The following is a 14,331-nucleotide window of genomic DNA, read 5'->3' on the forward strand; positions in this document are numbered from 1 at the left end:
ACTTACTTACTTACTTGACTTAATTGACGTCACCTGGAAAGTGATTTAGGGCAGGAGGCTGTAAGGGCTCCAAACTGTAGAACTGGGAATGAGACAGCACTTAGCGACTTCTCACATAACTTGCATGATGTAATATAGCTCACCTTAGCAGCATTAGGAATTTTTAATGCACAATGTTTACTTTCCTCAAATTCAAGGCACTTAAGGGACGGACTGACTGATTGGTTGCCATGTGATCCAGGTTCTAGCCTTCCAGACTGTTTAACCACTAAATTTAAAATATAAAAATATGATAAAAATATTTAAACTATAATGTAAATACATGCATATGTTCAGATAAATAAATTTAGGCTTTTTTCTACACTTATAGGCAAACTGTTATGTAACACCAACATTGGTTGTACCTTCCATGCCTCTTATTATCATTACAGCATTTTTAAAAATTTGAAGTTCTGATGGCTTTATTTGCACCCCTAATATTGATGATCAATTAGAACATGAGAGAACATGTGATATCTCACTAAACATTTCTACTCATCAAAATGGATTTTAACCCTAAAGCATTTTAATACTGAAATCATAAGACCAGACCTCCTTCACAGTGATTTTATTGACCAAAACAGGAGACAAAAAGAACATTTGTTCTGGTATTTCAGGAATGGAGTCCTCTCAATACTTTCTGTGTACAGAGCCATATGCAAGTCTAGGAATACCCACTCTTTCCTAATACCAGATTGCTTGACAGAGGAGGTAACTACAGACTGGTTCAAATTCATTGTCTGGCAAGGTGGGCCCAATCTGGATCGTCTTATGTGGACCATGCAGGACCAGCCCAGGTCATAAATAATACTGAGAGGAAGAGAACACTGAACCTGGAGAAAACAGGCGAGGCAGAGTGAAACAAAGGCAGGCTTACGGTACGGAGATTTTTAAAGTTCTAAAGAGTCGTACTTTCTTGGTTATCTTTTAATTTTTATTGTTTTATCATTACAGACTGATCATGCAACAAAGGATTCGTCCATAAAAGCAATGTCTGTGTTACTGATGTTGGTTTTGGTGTGCTCACCCATGGCCTCTTCTACACAGTTGTCAGTATGTAGTTTCTTGTGTTATTTAGAGCTTTGGGATATAACTTTGTACTGAAATTAGAAGCTGAAATTGTCAGGTTAGAGTCATAAAAGAGTCATCATTTCTAGAAGAAAATCAGCTTCATTGATACCTCAACATTGAGCCCTGTGAGTTGATTAAAATGACTTCATAATTTAAATATTTTCCTCATTTAAGTCAACAGACTCATGTGGACCAGAGATCGCAGTTCTAAAGCGCAGCATAAGAAAACTGGAGAACAAAATCTTGCTCGGGTCTTGGCAGATTGAACACCTGCAGAGGCACAAATACTTCCGGCCTATACAACCTGCTGTGTCTGATACTAAACTGGACCCTGTGACTGACCATGGTGGAAACCGCAGCAGCAGTGGGACATTAGACAGCTCTGATACGACACTCATTGGATTTCTTCCACCAGCTGGCAACTTAATTGTCCATGACAAAGGTAGGAAACACTCATATCATATAACATCACAGAGGGATTGGTGTCAGTGTTAGGTGGATAACATAATGGGATCAAAAGAGCACATACTTTACATAGTTTTAAAAAGAACAGGATGTAATAGTTTGCAGGACTAGGAATGATAACTTGTGTTTTTTAAGGATGTCTCTGTGTTATCTTCCAGACTGCTCTGAGCTCTTTGACAGGCTGAAACCAGCAAGCGGTTTCTACCGTATCAGACCCAAATCACACCAGGAGCCTTTTTTGGTTTACTGTGATATGGATGATGGAGGAGGATGGACGGTGTTTCAGAGGCGACGGCATGGGAAAGTGGACTTCAACAGGTATTGAAGCAGGGGGGAATTTAAAGTCCCATGATCACAACAAAGCTCAGTGCCAGATTACAGATTACAGATTACATGTGAGGTAAAACATCTGCCTCATTCTCATTTCAGAGACTGGGTGGACTACAAGGATGGCTTCGGTGACTTTACTTTGTGGAATGATGAGTTTTGGTTGGGAAACAAGCACATTCATTCTCTACTCTCAGAAGGTCAAACATGATACAAATCCAAGACTTCCTGTTACACATTTTTGGATACAAGCACATTTTTACGTTTGAATTATTTTGCCTACCTTGCTTTTCCAATGACTCTCATCTGATATTTATTTTACCTGCTGCAGGTAAGAACTTGGTGAAGATAGATCTAATGGACTGGGATGGAAAAAGAAGTCATGCATTTTACGAGAATTTCAGGATCACTGATGAGGCCGTAAGATAGATCACTTCACAGCTCAATTTCTTTGTCTGAGGAGAAAGTGTTATCCCTTCCAAAAACACAACTGTTCAAATGTCTACCCCAGGATAAGTATCGTCTCCAGTATGAGATGTATAGTGGGCAAGCTGGAGATGCTCTGACTGGTGGTGGGGGGATGGTGGAACACTGGTCTACTTGTCTCAGTGGTATGCAGTTCAGCACCAGAGATCAGGTGAGTCATCAGATCACTTTTGATGATGATGATGATGATGATGATGATGATGATGATGATGATGATGATGATGATTGTGTTGGTGTTTCACAGGACAATGACCGCTACCTTCAGGGCAGCTGTGCTCAGGAGAACAAAGCAGGATGGTGGTTCAACAGGTGAGCCTTTACAAATAAATTTGGCGTTAACAATTTCCAGTCAATTAAATCTGATGGACAACTTTGTCCTACATAACTCAATGAACATACCCTTCTCTGTTTATTCTCATAATCATAATTTTGCTCCTCCTAAATTTGATTAAGTCCTTTTATCAATGTCAGGACAAAGGACTTGATACAAGACCTGGTTTCATCCGTTGTTTCACTTCTTTTAGTGCGGGTATATTGTGTCAAATATGCCTAATTTCACAGATTATTCCAGCAGATGTTTAATGGTCCGAGGGCCTAAGTATAGGCTCCCAGACGTAGGACCCAGAACAACTCACCTTGTTGTAGTCTCCAATCAGCTGGCCTGACAATGCCCTCTCTCTAATCCCCCTTCTGTTCAGTTATCACAAAATGCATCACTTGTATTTGTCTCACGAAAGTGTTCCACTCTTGACACTGTGTACAAACCTTGCATCTTCAGGTGTCACGCAGCCAACCTCAATGGAAAATACTACCGCAAAGGAAAGTACAAGGGCCAGAATGACAACGGTGTGGTGTGGGGGACCTGGAGAGGCCTCTGGTACTCACTCAGACACACCACCATGAAGGTGCGACCCGTGGTTTTCTTGGACGCTGAAGGCAGTGGAGGTGGAGGTGGCATGTAAAACAACAGGCTTCAGGCTCCTTTGTGAAAGAGGGCAATGAATGTCACGTTTATATTCTTTGTATTTTAATTTCTATCATATCATCTATATGATTTTTAACTGACAAAATGTGCAGATAGAACTATTATCCCCAGCTTTCCAGTAAGAATTTCATTCTTTACATGTATGACATTACTCAAACAAATAAACAAACAGCATCCAACAGTGAGAGTCGTTCTTATCTTGGTACATGTTGGTAGAATGGGGTTTACAGCATGATAGAATCAGCATAGGGTATTAGATTCACCTCTCTTCTGCTGTATAAATTACTGTCATTAATAGGGCTTGTTTCTGACAGTGCATAAAGTAATGGTTAAATTGATGACTTATTATGTTGAATACAGGTAGAAACCCAAAGAAATATCCTAAGAATACTAATACTGACCAAGACAAATGTTCTCTTTTAATGCAATTTTGAAATACAAAAATAAAAACAGCTTGAAAAAATGTTTTGAGCTTAAATATCTTAAAAAAACACTCTGTTAAAATAAGCATACTTGCTATATATCTAACAAACCTAAACAGATGTGTGTGTTTGGATTAGGTTAAAGTCACAGATATACCCAAGAGGATTTATTGCATGAACTGCAAGTGCAATAATTCTACAGAGTATGTGGCCTAATCTTCCTCCCTGACATACGTTGATGACAGGTCCAGGTCCAGCATCCTCTGCTCTGCCTCACTCAGCCTGTAGGGGGAGCCCCCACAGCTGGTGTAATCTCCAGACATTGGCATAGAGCGGCAGCGGCCTGTCCTCTGCTCTGGGGTCGATACACTAAAGGTAGAGCTGCGCTGTCGTCCTTTCACCGCAGAGCTGGACTGAGCCTCCTTTAATTTCCGTGCCAAGATGTTCCTCTGGATAGGCGATGGCCCACGGCGGTTCCAGTTCAGCTCGGCCCGCTCGGCAGGATCCATGCTCAGGGGGCCTCCAATCCCTGAGATTCCCTCCCTGGCTACCATCCCTGCACTCCTCTGCCTCTCTGCAGTGCTGCTTGGGTCTGTTTTAGGATGTTTTGCATATGCTGAAATGCTGCTTGTGTTGGTTCCTGTGTGTTTGAGTTCATTGTTATGAGAAGGAACAGCTGTCTCCATCCAGGGCTTCCTCTTGTCATCTCTCTGGGGTCTGGATTGGGAGCAGTCTGAGGCCTCATGCTCTGGAATGGGGTAAGAGAGGTATGGCTGCCTCTCTCGTCCTACTCTGGTCCAGCAACTTCCTTCAGGGAGGGTCCGAGATCCCACCTGACAAAAACAGTATGATCTTTCAATATAAATTATAGCTGTAACAAGATATAAAAATAAACAAAGTTAGATGTGTTACCTGGGTCATACTCCTTTCTCTGAACTGTCTGGATTGTGCAGATGGTGGAAGCTGAGGTTTCATGTCATTAAAACTGGAGGTTCGGCGGAAATTTGGATTCTTATGGTTTCCTACCCCTCCATCTCCTCCTCCTCCACCTCCTCTGAATCCTGCCAACCCACTCCTCTCCACCATCTCCACCCAGTCTGCAGTGCGATCACGCCATTTTGAGCTTCCTCCATTCTTATTAGCAGAAACATGGTGACCTAAGACCAGCTCCACTTTGGGACTTAACCTGTCCGGTGTGACCCTTGAATTCTGCAGTGACTGCTCAGAAAAGGGAGATGCAATCCTGAAATTATTTTGTGTGGTATCATCCTGGAGGTTCAGTGGGAGTGTGGAATGAACAAATCCTGTTGGTGTAGGGATGGGAGAAGCGGTGGGTGAAGCAGATGTCTCTGCCAAGGTGTCATGAACAGGGCTGGATGAAACATGATACAGCTGTGTGGCCTCCCTTAACCCCTTCTTTTTCATCTCTTTCAGCTGATACTGAGCCAGTCGATACCTGAAAAACAAATAGGTCATTTCTCAGACTGAAATATGAAGGATATGAAAATGTGTTATGAAAGTAAAAATGTTCAAACATACCCAAATATTGGCGGCAACAACTTTTGACCTGAAGGGGAAAGTCTTTCTGGGTCCTGTTGGATTGGTATCACCAGGGTCTGTGTGAGAGGCTGACCGCCCAGGACAGGAGTGTCTTTCTGGGTTACAACAACTCCCAGGCCCCCCAGTGGCCCATGGCCATCGGACAAGCTTGGTCTTTGGAGACTGTGGCCACATATGGAGGCCTCATCAGATAGCTTACGTCCTCCAGGGGAGTGCATGGAGCCTCTGCGGACAGAGCTGCACTGAGGGGTCTGGCAAAATTTTCTCCACACAGTCACCACTATAGTTGCAAAAATCACCGCCAGGCAGAGGGAGATACCAACCACCACAACCATGTTACCACCCAGGGGTGCTACCCCGACGGGTACAGGTAGGGATGGAGAAGGGATGGGCAAAACTGGGGAAGAAGAGGAGAAAATATGTTAGTATGTTTAATCAGAAGTTCTCATGGTGCATATTTGGACTTCTTCTATCTTTTTCTAGTCCAGAAAAAAGAAAGAAAGACAAATTCTGTAGAAAACAAAGAGGCAGAAAAACAGAGAGATACGATTAAGATCTGTTTAAAGCTGCATAATGTGCTGTTGCATACCTCACTTCATAAGTCATGTGCTTCTGTATATTCCTGCATGGATGCCTGAATTAGTATTAGCCTGATGCTACTTCTTGTTTGCCTAGAATACTTTGTTTTTGTTTTCTGTTTTAATGCATGTCTCGCATGTTTCATGTATTCCTTAACATTTCTTTGTTGCTGCTTCCTGATTGTCTTGCTCCATGTATTTTATGTATGTATGACAGCTGAAAAGAGACAGGAAATGATGGGAGAGGGTGAGGGAAGACACACAGCAAATGGTCGACTGGCTGGGAGTCAAACCGGCGACCTCTGCGAAGAGGTCTATAGCCTCTATATGTGGGATGCTTGGACCGCTAGGCCACCAGCGCCCCGTCTTTATGTAGTTTTTAGTAATTTTTCAATTGTAAGTTGTTATTTGTACTCTAATGTGTTATCTTTTCTTTTCTTCTTCTCTTTGGTTTTCTCCTCTCCCTTTTTTTGTTTTGTTTTGTTTTGTTTAATCTTGTTCTTCATAGGTAGCCTTTTTAACATCTGGCAAGGGACTATTTATATTATCATATTTACAAAGATGTTAATTAATATGCATGGTCCAGTTAAAAAAATAAAATAAATACAAAAATAAATAAATAATTAAAATAATAATAATAATAATAATAATAATAATAATAATAATAATAATAATAATAATAATAATAATAATACATAAATAAACCTATAAACAAATAAATAAATAAATAAATAAATAAATAAATAAATAAATAAATAAGGCAGGTAGAAACTGACCTGCACAGTCCTCCAGTGAGCAGAGAGACTGCTCTTTCACCATGCCGGTGCACTGCATCCCTCCAACACCTGAGGGCAGCAAACACTCACGCCCTCGCTCCCTCACGCCCTCTCCACAGCTCACACTGCACAAACTCCACGGCTGCCACGGACCCCATGACTCTGCAGGAAAACAAATGAGCAAATAATGTGATGAAATTACAAATGAGTTGATTTATAACGCTTCATTATTTCCTGGATTTCCTTGGTGAACACATGTCAAAAGGCACACTATGATATCCTCCCTATTTCTAGGAAAGACTTGGGATGACTGAATAGACATAAACATAACTAATTGAGCCCTTCCTCATAGAGTTAAAGAAATTATGCATCCATTATATCACATGACATAAACCAGTTAATACTTCATCCTCAAAATAGAAAAGTCAGGGCACAGCTGCAAGGAACTCTCTATATTCGCTACGCTGGAATGTTAAAGGGAGTCATTTATGATGCTTAGTTGGATTCTGTATTTTCTTAATATACGGTGAAATCTCAGTGTAGCACATCTTTACTCAGCTACACTCACGATATGTTCCTTGTCATGCCTTTAAGACATACTAGGTACCCGTAATCCTCCTTACTAGAAAATAATATTGATTCTTAAATCTTGTGTCAATCCTCTAAATCTCACCAGCTCTCCTGTGAACCACCAAACAGGTCTGTGCAGGACTAGGAGAGCGACTGTAGTTGAAAACAAAGCGAAAGCAGTACTTGTTCCTTCCTGGGTCGAACACAGAACAGTTAAATTCCGTCTCATTCTCTCCCTGAGTCAGCAAGTTAAAGGCCAACGGAGTAGACGAGGGATCCTCAGGTCCAAACCCCATCAGTGCTGTCCCACCTGCTCCAGAACCAGAAGAAACAGAAACCCCTCTCCCAGCACCTGCATCCTTGTACAGCGTCACCGTCCCGTGGATGAGCGCACAAGGTGGGGTGATCAGTTTTACAGTCATAGTCCCTTCACAACCACTCCTAAACGCATTGCTGTTCTCCACCAGCAGCTTATAGGAGAAGATACGGGACAGGTATAGGGGTCCAGAGCTCTTCACATCCTGTGCTGCGTGAGGAGACCGGAGAGCCACTCGTATGAAGTCTCTTTCGGTGAAGGGGAAGGCGCAGGACAGCGGAACACTCTGGGAGCGGAGGGGTTTGATTGGGTGTTGTGTGCGTACTCGGACCTTGTCAATGTTGTTGCGACCTATCTGGTTGTACTCCATGTAGCTGACCTCTAGGAAAAGAGCAGAGTCGATGCCGCTGGAGCAGAACTGGAAGTGGTCATTTGTTGACATCCCAACCTGAAGGGGGACAGGAGGAGAGAATGATTATCAATCTGAGCCCAGTGGTTAAAAAGTTATCTGAAAATTAAAGCAGTAGGAAAACAGATTTTATTGCCATTAATAAGTTGTCAATAACAAACAAAAATGATCTTGTTCTATCTTTCTCATATAACTCTCTTTTAATTTCAGTGACATGGAGTTTTTCCAAGTACATCCCTGCTTGACTGTTAAGATGTTTAAGTTTGTTTCTGTGTCTACAATTATGCTAGGACTTGAGATCCATCCTCGAAGTGATATAAATCCATGTTTTAACATCTTCATCTGAATCTAGGTCAGGTTTCATTCATTTACTGCATGTTCCAGGTCTGTTTATTATACTGTATCTATTTGCTGTGGGCAATGGCACCAGAAGAGGAGGGATACCAAGTCTTTTATTACCCCCACTTTTTGATGTCAGGGTAATAAAGTGTTTATAACATCTGAAATATGATGAAAAGTTCAATCTGGTGGCAGTTCAGATTTTCAAAGTCGCCTGCACCTCCTTATGATTTATTTTATGTTTGCCATATTAGATGCTGAGACTCCATTTAACATGACGTGAATGACTGTAATTTTTAATACAATAAAACATCATTACTTCCAAGTAAAACAGTTCTCTGAGTCAAATCACAAGGGTCTCCTTTAGCATCAAATCTTCACAGTCCCCTGTATGTGAACCAGTGCACTCACAAAAATGCCCCTGGTGAAAAAGTGCATGATAATAAGTTGTACTTGAAGACAGAGCGCAGTGTTAGTTTCAGCATCTTAGATTTCCTCTATGTGCCATGAGTGATTCTAGCAAGAAAACCCACGGTCACTGTGTCACTGCTGTGTACCCCCCATCCTCCCAATTTTTTATAACACCTGCAGCGATCGCACAGCAGCAGAAATGAGTGTGAGCCTCAGTTTGTGCAGTTGGAGCACATGGAGCAGTCATCCTCATGATGAATGTAGAGTTCCATCATAGTCTAACAATATTTATCTTAGAAGCTAAATTTTTTAATTCCCCCCACTTCAAAACTCTTTCTGGCGCCACTGGTTTTGGGTCATATGTGATAAGAGTTAAACAGACATTAAAATTGAACATTTGCTGTTTCTTTGTCTACCTATCTATAGTGACCTCCAGCTGCCTATTGTAGTTATAGCTGGTTTTCTACTTTGACACTATTAGCCAACACAGCAATATGTCAAAGCTTGATGTGGGTTCGTCTTGCCTTAAAAGATCCTGAGTGGTTTCCAGCCCTCTCCACAGCGATGTGAAAGGTGGGCCACTGCACCCGCAGTTCTGAACTCCACCACCAGGCAGTGCTCTCCGTGCTGCTCGCCTCTGTGGCATTATCATGAGATGCAGCAGCACTGATGCTGGTCTGTCTCAGCAGGAAGCGGAAAGTTCCTGCGTACAGGAAGCAGGAGCAGTTGAACTCCACCCGACCGGACAATTGGCTGCTGGGGAGAGTCCTGGTCTGGAGGGTGGTGTTGGTTTCTGTATTGACCAAAGAGAGGCTCGTGCTGCGGATGGTGCTGGTGTTGGATTTTGTGCTGAAGTCCACAAAAACGCCGGAGTTGCTAAGAGCAACGTGGAAGGAAGGCCATATATTGAGCCCTGCAAAAGCTACAGGAAAGGATGTAAAGGAGTGAGAGAGGGGAAAGAGAAAGACATTATACCAGATGATTTTGAACCATGTGCAATACATTTTTCTGTCCATCTTCTTAGTTCTATACATTGTTTTTATTCACTTATTACTTCTATGCACATTTCTTACTGTATCACTGGTTTTGTAAATATATTGTAAATTTACTTATTTAGTTTTTTACATACTTTTCTTAGAACATGCTAAATTACTTTTAATTGCTAATAATTTGCTGCTGTAACACTTAAAATTAAAAAAGTAATATAAGTTAATAAAGGAATATCTTATCTTATTTCTCCTTCAAAATCTTCCTGTACACATTCAAGGCCATCCACAACCACGCCCCCCTGTATCTGTCCAATCTCCTCCACACTGTCACCCCCTTTTGCTCCCTCAGGTCTTCCTCCTCCCTCCACCTCTCTGTGCCCCTGCCCGTCTCAGCACCATGGGGATCAGAGCTTTCAATCGCTCTCTGCTCCCCAACTCTGGAACTCCCTCCCACCGGACATCAGAAATATTGACTCTCTACCCCTCTTCAAATCAAAACTCAAAACCCATCTGTTTCAGTCCACATTCTCTGTTTAATTTCCACTGCTTTGTTTTTAACTTGGTGTTACTTTGCTTGTTGTTTTTATTTATTTGATTGTATTATTTTATTCTATTGTGTTTTAATCTTTCTGTAAAGTAGCTTTGAGTGTTAAGAAAGGCGCTTTTAAATCAAATGGAATTATTATCATTATTATTATCGAATCATGCACAAATATTTCTGAATATCTCCTAACTGGGAAAAGCTGTTTTAATTATTCATTTGCATATTTAGCAGATGTGGAATTTCACTGTTTTGATATGACTTTGAAGTCTGGCTGTTGTGTTAAATTTAATACCATGGTTAAATAACATGACATCTCTTATGACTCATTTATCTGATTAGTTGTGTATAGATATGAGTAAGGTTGTTTAATTGCCACTGGAAAGTAGTATGCATTGAGAACTGTCCACTCAACACACTCACAATTTATACAAATCAATCGGTTGAAATGTGTCTGTCTATATAATTTTGATCATTGGTATTGTTTTGTTTTGTTTTCATACAGCAATATGCTGAGAAATTACAATTTGACTACTTATCACTGAGGCAGAGGATATGAACACAATATTAGTCACCACAGAAGAAGTACAAATATTGCAGCACAGTAGCCTTTATTTTTAAAGCTATTGTGCTGTGTTGTGTTCAAATCCTGTTGCGTGGGCCTCACATCCTCACAAAACAAAGAGGTAGTGGGAAGAGGAGGAGGCTGGCTCTCCAGTACCCCTCCTCACTCCTCTGCCTTTCTCTGCAGCTCAACATCCTCATTCCATTTCAATGAAGGCAAGCAATGGAATACAGATTTAAGGTCAAATGTGTTTACTTGATCAGATTAGCTGAAGATCGGTGACCCTGTTGGCCTTTAAGAATAATAGTTATGTTATTAAAACTCACCATATCCCATGAGCACCAGCAGGAAGGGCAGCAGCGAGACAGCCTGTGGCATTCCGATGTCTGTGCCTCTGTCTTCTTCTACACCACATGACCGTCCCGCTCCTCGACCCCTGACCTCTACAAATCAAAGGGAAATCACAGCATAAATACAAAACAAACAACCCACTTGTGAGACATCAACAGACAATAACTAGTAGTGCTTGTATGCATCATCAGACAGGGAAATGCTCAGGGGGAGTGCACTCATCTGGGGTTTGAATAACAGGAAAGCTAAAGCATAAAGCTGTGGCCATGAGTTTTCTGATTTACAGTGGCGTCTTCCTCTTCCTCCCATCTTCACAATGGGATACAGAGCTGCTATAAGAACATAGTATTCACAGGGAGGCTTTGCTTATAACAAATACCCATTATTTATGAGGAAGGACCAAATCATTGTTTTTCACTGATTGTTTTTCCATCCTTTTCTTTGAATCTCATAAGACTCCTGCTTTTCCTTCACCAAATATTTGTTGCAGAGACAAAATCTGAAATTTGTATATATTTTTATTAACCATCCTGTTATGTGTTCCTGGGTCAATTTTACGCGGGGCATATTTAATTATCCAAAGAGTCAGAACCCCAAAAAATCCACACATTATTTTAATGTCATTATCAACTCCATTACTAACCACTTAAATCAATATTTAGTACAATGGTGTTCTTTAATTCTAACAGATCATGGTTTAATGAGGATATCTCAATTGTTTTTTATGAAAATTCATGTTAAAAGCGTGCGTGTGTGCGCATGTGTGGATGAGTGGGGTGAAATATGTCACAGTTGAAAAGAAACAACTAGTATTTGACACTCCTGACCCCTTTGAGCATCCACTTTGACTGCCGGGTCAAATTGACCCACAAACAGTATATCTATAAACATGCGGGGGGGGTTGCAAATATGTAAAATCAACCATTTTCATTTTATATGTTGGTTTCACCTATTAAGCCTAGCTGAAGAAGTTTCATACCGAAAAAATACTTTTAACAATTTTTGAACATAAAAAAGGGTAAATTTGACCCGCAACATAACAGGAGGGTTAAATACTTTATTTATAGCTTTTTTCAGAAGACATAGAACATTCAGAAGGTTAACAGAAGAAGAACAATAACTCCCTCCCATTCTACAAACAAAAAAACAAGAAGAAACAAAAACAAACAAACAAAAAGCACACACATCATGTGTGTAGAACTCTAAATTACATACTGCTATGGTCATCCTTTTGTGCAATTATTTTGTGTTATTAAAAGGCAAAGGCATTGAGGTGTCATGTGGGTCTTTATGTGATATAGGTCTTTATGTATTTATGTGGGTCTATATGTGATATAGGTATTTATGTGATATAGGTCTTCATGTCTTTATGATATAGGTCTTTATGTCTTTATGTGATATAGGTCTTCATGTCTTTATGTGATATAGGTCTTTAAGTGATATAGGTCTTTATGTGATATATGTCTTTATGTCTTTATGTGGGTCTTTATGTCTTTATGTGGGTCTTTATGTCTACATCATGTGAGCCATGATGTCATCAAGGAAGGGCGGCCATATCTATTTGAATCTAGCTGTTTTGCCCAACATCTCATATCTGATCCTTTCCATATATAAGAAATCTGAAATTTTGTGCACTTATTTTCAACTTTTAAAATCAGCTTTTTCACTACATGAAACATCCATAGGCTTCAATTAATTAGAAGATCTCTACTAGCATAGGTTTAATATTTTCTTCCTTTAAAATCTATAATCACAATATATCCATGCTCACTTTAGGTTGTAAGCAAATAAAATGCTTAATTCCTCAGCTGTTCTAACTACTTTGATTCATAAACACAACACTTCTGTGAGGAAACAAACTGTTAATAAAACTTGATATTCGTTGCTTCTCATAACGTCAGCGTAAAATAAACACAACGTCAGTCGTCATCACCTTCATCGTTTTGTTGGCTAGAGTTACAAAGTGAAGCTTTTCTACTCACATTTCTCGGTGACTCAGCACAGCATTATTCCCCCTCACTTCTTAAACACAGCAACTTTAAAACTGACCTCCTCCATGTGCTGGAAACACATTTCTCTAAGTAATGAACTACAAAGTGTTTCAGAGGCAGTCAGCGGGACAAGAGACACGGACCAGGCACGATCCAGCGGAGGCGCGCGCACCACAGTTAGGAGCGCGTGGAAGAGATCCGCTCACAGTCAGTCCACGGTCACAGGAGGAGGAGAGCGCAGCGCGCTTTTTCAGAGTTAATACATCTAGAGGCAAAGTTCTGACGTAATAGTAAACAAACCAATAGACTTCTTTCTTCTGAAAATAACAGTGAAAAGAAATAGCTTAACTCTTAAATGAGAAAGCATTCAGTATTTTAAAGAAGCTAAAAAACTTAAATTAAGACATATTTTTTTGTTTGTACTCAAACGTCTCTTTGATTCAAAACTTTGTGTGCTCTTAAATTGTGACTTATTCCTTATTCTTTATTCTTTATTCAGATCCCCATTAGCTGCCACTTACGCAGCAGCTACTCTTCCTGGGGTCTACATAAAACATAACATAACATACAAAATATACATAAAATACAAAACTAAAAATTCTACAAACATTACAAAGAAAAACTGTGAATGCTATATAGAAATAAAAAACAGAGAAATGCTACAGACATGAAATACAAAAACAGAAACATGCTACAAACATGAAATACAACTACTGAATATACTACAAATGTAAGATACAACAACTGAAAATGCTAAAAACACAATGTAGAAAAACTGAAAACTGAAAGTGCTACAGACATAAGATAGAAAAACTGAAAATGCTACAAACAGAAAATACAGCAGCTAGAAATGCTACAAACATAAGGTAGAAAAACTGAAAACTGAAGATGCTACAAACATAAAATAGAAAAAATGAAAATGCTTCAAACATCCAATAAAATAAATCCAAAAACAAAACAGTATGTTTACTAAAATTCATTAATATTCATTAATGTTAGAGTTACGATTAAGGTGTTCCAGTCTTTTAAAACTGGCTTTACTGGGGGCTTCAATTATAGTGACTGGTAAATTATTCCACAGTGTGATGGCTCTATACATAATAGATCTGCTCACCGCATCAGTTCTTGGTCTCTTCTTAA

The 14,331-nt window shown here is 40.1% G+C and overlaps 2 protein-coding genes across 2 annotated transcripts; one reads left to right on the plus strand and one right to left on the minus strand.

The window, feature by feature from the left end:
• The first annotated feature begins 378 nt into the window (after positions 1-378).
• On the plus strand, positions 379-3,558 carry si:ch211-287a12.9 (fibrinogen-like protein 1). The gene is made up of 9 exons (XM_034683742.1): positions 379-917; positions 994-1,092; positions 1,285-1,552; positions 1,734-1,893; positions 2,005-2,102; positions 2,234-2,322; positions 2,414-2,539; positions 2,633-2,697; positions 3,167-3,558. Exons 2-9 carry the CDS (start codon positions 1,030-1,032, stop codon positions 3,348-3,350), a joined length of 1,053 nt encoding a protein of 350 aa, XP_034539633.1. The 5' UTR covers positions 379-917; positions 994-1,029; the 3' UTR covers positions 3,351-3,558.
• On the minus strand, positions 3,389-13,396 carry LOC117812794 (thrombospondin type-1 domain-containing protein 1). Its single transcript, XM_034683737.1, has 8 exons — positions 13,183-13,396; positions 11,176-11,292; positions 9,279-9,676; positions 7,383-8,043; positions 6,710-6,871; positions 5,335-5,752; positions 4,708-5,251; positions 3,389-4,628 (listed from the first exon to the last, which is right to left on the minus strand). Exons 2-8 carry the CDS (start codon positions 11,225-11,227, stop codon positions 4,008-4,010), a joined length of 2,856 nt encoding a protein of 951 aa, XP_034539628.1. The 5' UTR covers positions 11,228-11,292; positions 13,183-13,396; the 3' UTR covers positions 3,389-4,007.
• Between the last annotated feature and the right edge of the window lie 935 nt (positions 13,397-14,331).

This window comes from Notolabrus celidotus, chromosome 5, assembly GCF_009762535.1.
Source record: "Notolabrus celidotus isolate fNotCel1 chromosome 5, fNotCel1.pri, whole genome shotgun sequence".
Taxonomy (NCBI): Eukaryota; Metazoa; Chordata; class Actinopteri; order Labriformes; family Labridae; genus Notolabrus; species Notolabrus celidotus.